Raw genomic sequence first — 6,000 nt, 5'->3', positions numbered from 1 at the left:
TTTAACAAAAACTGGGCCCACTGGCCTAATGCATATCAAACTGAGGGTCCTTGAAATTAAAACCAGCGGGGTAGAGCAAATACTGGGCCGAATCTTCTTTAGATGAGGTCGGCCACATCCATGGGCATCTCCTCCACTTTGGTGTTGTAGTAGGTCTCAATGTCTCGCAGGGTGCGCTTGTCGTCCTCCGTCACCAGGTTGATGGCCACCCCCTTCCTGCCGAAACGACCGCCGCGGCCGATCCTGTGGATGTAGTTTTCCCTCTTGGTGGGCAGGTCATAGTTGATGACCAGGGACACCTGCTGCACGTCGATCCCTCTGGCCAGAAGGTCCGTGGTGATGAGGACTCTGGTGGAACCGGAGCGGAACTCCTTCATGATCATGTCTCTCTCCCTCTGCTCCATGTCCCCGTGCAGGGCGGAGATGGTGAAGTCCTTGGCGTGCATCTTCTCGGTCAGCCAGTCCACCTTCCTCCGGGTGTTGATGAAGATGACGGCCTGGGTGATGGTCAGAGTCTCGTACAGGTCACACAGCGTGTCCAGCTTCCACTCCTCCTTCTCCACGTTGATGTAGAACTGGCGGATTCCCTCCAGGGTCAGCTCGTCGTTCTTGACCAGGATGCGCACGGGAAGGCGCATGAACTTCTTGGTGACCTCCAGGACGTCCGCCGGCATGGTGGCAGACAGCAGCACCACCTGCGTGTTGCCCTCCAGCTTCTTGAAGATCTCGTGGATGAGCGTTTTGAAGCTTCGCTGGTCCAGCTTCAGCATCTCGTCCGCCTCGTCCAGCACGAACATCTTGATGTCCCTCGAGTTGAGGAACTTGCGGTTGAGCATGTCCGCGACGCGCCCGGGGGTTCCCACCACGATGTGCGGGGCCTCGGCTTGGAGCTTCGTCGCCTCGTTGCGGACGTTGGTCCCTCCGATGCAGACGTGGCAGGTGGCGCCCATGTAGTCGCCCAGCGCCAGTATAACCTTCTGGATCTGCTGAGCCAGCTCCCTGGTGGGGGCCAGGACCAGGGCCTGAGTGCCGCTGAGCCTCAGATCGAGTTGCTGCAGGATGGAGATGGCGAAGGTAGCCGTCTTCCCCGTCCCAGACTGGGCCTGGGCGATCACATCATGACCCCTGATGCAGGGGATGATGGCTCTCTGCTGGATAGCGGAGGGCTTCTCAAAACCGTAGGCGTAGATTCCCCTGAGCAGATCCTCGTGGAGGTTCATGTCATCAAAACTGTCCACGATATTGTCCCAGTTGCTCTCGATGATGCCATCAGGCTCCATGCTCTCGGGACCATTGTCTCGTTTTCTCTCTTCATAGTTGGTCGCCATGAATACAAATACTAGTGTCTTCTCTATAATTCTCTATAATTCCCTATAATATGCTTATATCACTGTTACAAACTGGATGTGTGTTGCTGTGACCTGCCTGTTAAGGACCAAATTAGTCAATACTGCAATGTCATCTCTTCGTCACAGGTTCCCATAGATACGATAACCGCATTGTGACTTGTGAGCTTGTACAGGTAGGTAGACTATTTTTGACAATCCTGGCCAAACCAGGACGTCTGGTCACCATATAGTACTATCTCCAAGTACTAAAAGTAAATCAGGGAAGGACATTGGTGCTTGTTACAATGTAGAATAAATACGTATACTGTCTTTGGTGCTGTAATTTAAATACCTGCATGAAAGGTTTTTACAGGGTGGCTTGAAAAGCCAGCCTGTCTACAAACAGACCTGTACCTACTGATCACATCTCGACACTTCTCAACACTTTTTCCTCATTGGCTGGCCTCTCAGCCAATGAGGAAGAGAAAGAGAGACACTGCGGAGCACAACGGTGTCAGATTTCACACACACACACACACACACACACACACACACACACACACACACACACACACACACACACACACACACACACACACACACACACACACACACACACACACACACACACACACACACACACACACACACACACACACACACACACACACACACAGTGTTCCAAAGTTGGAATGGAGACCAGACTGCAGTGCAAGACTTTTATTTAAATAAGCATGGCTGACTAAAACGTCAGAATAAACACAGCATTAATATACAAAAGGAATAGTTACATAAAATGATATTCCATCTAAAAAAGTAGCAAACGAATTATGATACATCTTTACATACAATCGCTCAATGAGATCTGATACTTTTACATATATTTAGTTGAATCACACACATGCAATCACACACAACACACGCACACGCACACACGCACACGCACACACACACACACACACACACACACACACACACACACACACACACACACACCTTTAAAAGCTATTAGTTTTTTGCCCTCCTTGCTCGGTAACTCAGTGTGTACAGAATGTGTGAGACATCCATTATGCTACAAAGGGAATAAATTAACAGCTGTGAGATCAGAAAAGACATTCAATATTTTCCAACATTTTGGCACTGAGACACATTTAGTACATCCTGACATTTACAGTGGTTACGAGAAATATAGTTTCTTACGTTTTCTACAATTGTCTTTATTATCATTTTAAAAACATTCAGCTATTTTCACTATAAAATAGGGCTTTATAGGGGTTCATTCATAATGTACTATATTTTTGGTAAATTTGGGTCCCGGTGAGAAACCAAATATCTCTTTTGGGTCTTGAGCTATAACATTATGGGAAGCACTGTGCTCATATTCCAGCAATACCCTCTGCTATCCATGTTTTATTAGGCTATGTTCACACTGACAGCCCATCTGGTTCGAAATACGATTATACAACAGGTAGTTCCGACCAAGCAATCTGACTGGTTGAAAAAGGATCTCTACCCGTGCTCAAATGAGCATGACAGCACACCTAATCAAAATCTAAAAATCAGCTGTGCTGATCGGACGGGGTAGGCTAGCAGTTTGCATGGGAAGTTTGCAGACTTAGTGTTGATTTTGACAGCAAATTTGGATTTAGTTTTCGTCAGTCTTTTGAAAAAAAGAAAAGTTTAGTTTTAGCCATATTTTAGTCTTCTGAAATGTTTTAGTTTTAGTCTAGTTTTAGTTTACTAAACATCATAAGATTTTAGTCGACTATAATGTATTTGGCGGGCCGTGATGCCATCAAAATGGCTGATTTTAACTTATCTGCGTGCCGAAAATAGCTCATCTACAAGCTCACGTGTAGATCAGATATTTTCGGTCTGTGACAGCCGCACATGGATCTCTTCTCCACTATAGTCCCTCCCTAACATTTTAGTCTAGTTTTTAGTTGTTGACGAAATTGTCAATATATTTAGTCATAGTTTTAGTCATCATAGCTTAGTTTTTATTTTGTTTTCGTCAGTGAAAAAAGGTAGTCGACAAACATTTTTCGTCTTAGTTTTAGTCGACAAAATCAACATTGGTAGTAGCTAAATCTATCAAATATATTCATTACAGTGAGATTGAGCCAACAGCTAAGTTTTGTTCCTCTGTGTGTTCAGTTTGGGAACCGTTGTCTAGTGCACAGCCATCTCAATGTTGGGTCTGGACTGCCTGAGTAAACAGGGACTCAGAGCCCATGTATTTCCAGGATAACAGTGAGTTAACACTTGCAGAAAGGTTGTTATTTTGAGAGCGAAATGCCCCACAATATGAATACATTTGTATATGTTTTATTTTGATGGTAACTGTTGTATAAAACACTCGAGGGTGTAACATTATCGTGATTATTGGCACGACAGTGATGCGGTCAGGAACGAGGTGGGGCCGAGTTCCACGAGCACGCCCTCTTGTGTAACATTGCTTAATTCAAAATCTGATTTCAGCAACCAATGCAGATAGGTCGACAATGTCTGAATGCCAAATCCGATCTGATCGCTTGCAAAATAACAGTGTGGACAGTCAGTCCTAAAGATCAGACTTGAGAAACAAATCAGAAAAAAAACTGATTTGACTACAGTCTGAACAAAGTCTTAGTGAACACATAAAATATGAATCTACATTCAAATCACAGCAGTGGAACGCACATATTAGTATTCAAACACGCTTACGCACATGCATTGCACACGCACACGCACACGCACACACACACACACACACACACACACACACACACACACACACACACACACACACACACACACACACACATCCTCAGCGCATAGCAGTCCAGCTGGACAGATGCTGCAACAGCATCATCTGTCAAATGCAACACAAAGTTGCATGCAGCACACCAGCGGCTCCCAACCTTTTCTGGATCAGGGCCCGCTTGTAAATCTTGAAAGCGTTCACGGCGCCCACCCATCTGACCACTTAACACGTGCATTGCCAGGTATTAATTAATTAATTAATCCGCCACTGCCAGCGGCTTTACCTTATTTTGACCTGATTTTGACGATCCATTTTTTTCAACGTGGATGTAAACAAACGATGTCTCGTGGAAAGACGAGTCTCTATTCTTTCCACCGCTTGTAACCGTGATCGTCCGTTCTACAGTTATCGGCAGTTGAATATAGCTCGTTTGCACCAAAAACGCAATTTGGGAAAAGAAATCCGAGATAAATATATTTTTTATAAATCTGACGTCATTGGCAGTCAAGCGTTGGATTTGAGATGAAGTGATATTACGTTCTTGGCAGTCAATGTGTTAACACTGTTAAGTGGCCAGATGGGTGGGCATTTCTGTTTTAATGATAATTCAATCGATTGTGTTCCAGGCATGGATCAATAGAACTAACGTAGAATACTTTAAGTTCCTTCCTAGTTTAAGTTTGGGTATCTTAAAGAAAACATTTTTTTAAAACATAATTTCTTTTCTATTAATGTTATATCATCATTAAAATCGTAGTGTTTTGCCAATTATTTGGGGGCCCAGTTGCAATAATATACCCTTGCAGCCCACCAGTGGGCCCCACCCCACTGGTTGGTAATCGATGTGCTACACGTGCCTTGCCTTGCATGGCAAACAAAGCCACTGCAAAAGGACAAAACTTGCAGTGCGGAGCAGCAGCCAGAAACCAGTCACTTGGCAGGCCTCGCCATTAGCTCGCCATCCGAACGCAACTGTATTCCTTTATGGGAAATGTAAAAAGAATTCTCCGATTGAAGTATATTTTCTTCTTCTTTGGTGATATTTCTGTAACCTTTTTCAGCAGACTTCGGTAGAAGAGAAATATATATATTTTTTAAATCGACTAAATCTATTAGTAAGATTGACCACTGGGTGGTTAATCAGTAAGATTAACCATAAAAAAAAAGTTTACTCACCCCCCCTCCCCCCAAAATCGATTATATCGATAAATTCGATTAACTGTTGCCCTCCAATGATGTGTGTAGTACGTACGCACATTGGTCCATGTGTGTCGGATCGGGTGGGGGTGAGGTTGGGGGTGGTGGTGGTGTGCAGGGGGGGGGGGGGATCAGAAGTAGTCTCTTCGCCGGGAGTCGTCGCTGATGAAGGAAGGGTTCCACTGCGCGGGGTAGATGCACGAGTGACGGGAGCCCGGCAGGCCGCTGAACGGGTACAAGCCGTTCCTCTCCAGGTCCGAGTTACGCAACGCAGGCTGACACAGAGAGAGAGAGAGAGAGAGGGAGGGAGAGAGAGAGAGAGAGAGAAAGAGAGAGAGAGAGAGAGAGAGAGAGAGAGAGAGAGAGAGAGAGAGAGGAGAGGATGAGAACTGTCAAGACACAAAATAGAAAGAGAGAGCCTGAACGAGCCTCAGCCAATCATACGAATATCATCGCTCCAATGAACAGCAGTGGCCAATGCGGTATCTACACGGTATCTATCTATCTTAATGTTTTTAGCCTTTTAACTTTTTCGCTCCTAATAAAGTTTTTTTGATTCATTTTGTAAAGCAACTTTGGGTACTCAGAAAAGCGCTATATAAGTCTGCTGTATTATTACTCTCCGCCAGGAGAGTATTGTTATCACTGCGTTTTCACTTTCTAAACATGACACACCGATTGGTCAAGCCTCACGTGACACGTGAAATACTGTGATCTGATTGGCTAGTG

The 6,000-nt window shown here is 45.0% G+C and overlaps 2 protein-coding genes across 3 annotated transcripts in view; both read right to left on the bottom strand.

Annotated features, from left to right (window-relative positions):
• On the bottom strand, positions 1-1,328 carry LOC311064791 (eukaryotic initiation factor 4A-I-like; the record flags this gene model as incomplete). Its single annotated transcript, XM_084084733.1, has 1 exon — positions 1-1,328. One exon carries the CDS (start codon positions 1,326-1,328, stop codon positions 99-101), a length of 1,230 nt encoding a protein of 409 aa, XP_083940859.1. The 3' UTR covers positions 1-98.
• A 705-nt stretch (positions 1,329-2,033) lies between these two features.
• heg1 (heart development protein with EGF-like domains 1) overlaps positions 2,034-6,000 on the bottom strand; it is a 31,898-nt gene continuing 27,931 nt past the window's right edge. For both annotated transcript variants that reach the window (XM_084085442.1, XM_084085443.1), the window contains one exon: positions 2,034-5,546. In XM_084085442.1, coding sequence (XP_083941568.1) covers positions 5,403-5,546 — 144 coding nt within the window. In that variant the 3' untranslated portion in view covers positions 2,034-5,402. The remainder of the gene's footprint in view (positions 5,547-6,000) is intronic.

Source organism: Gymnoscopelus microlampas, assembly GCF_963454915.1.
Source record: "Gymnoscopelus microlampas genome assembly, chromosome: 17".
Lineage (NCBI taxonomy): Eukaryota > Metazoa > Chordata > Actinopteri > Myctophiformes > Myctophidae > Gymnoscopelus > Gymnoscopelus microlampas.
The sequence above is the reverse complement of the archived record's forward strand: the minus strand, read 5'-3'. Positions and strand labels throughout refer to the sequence as shown.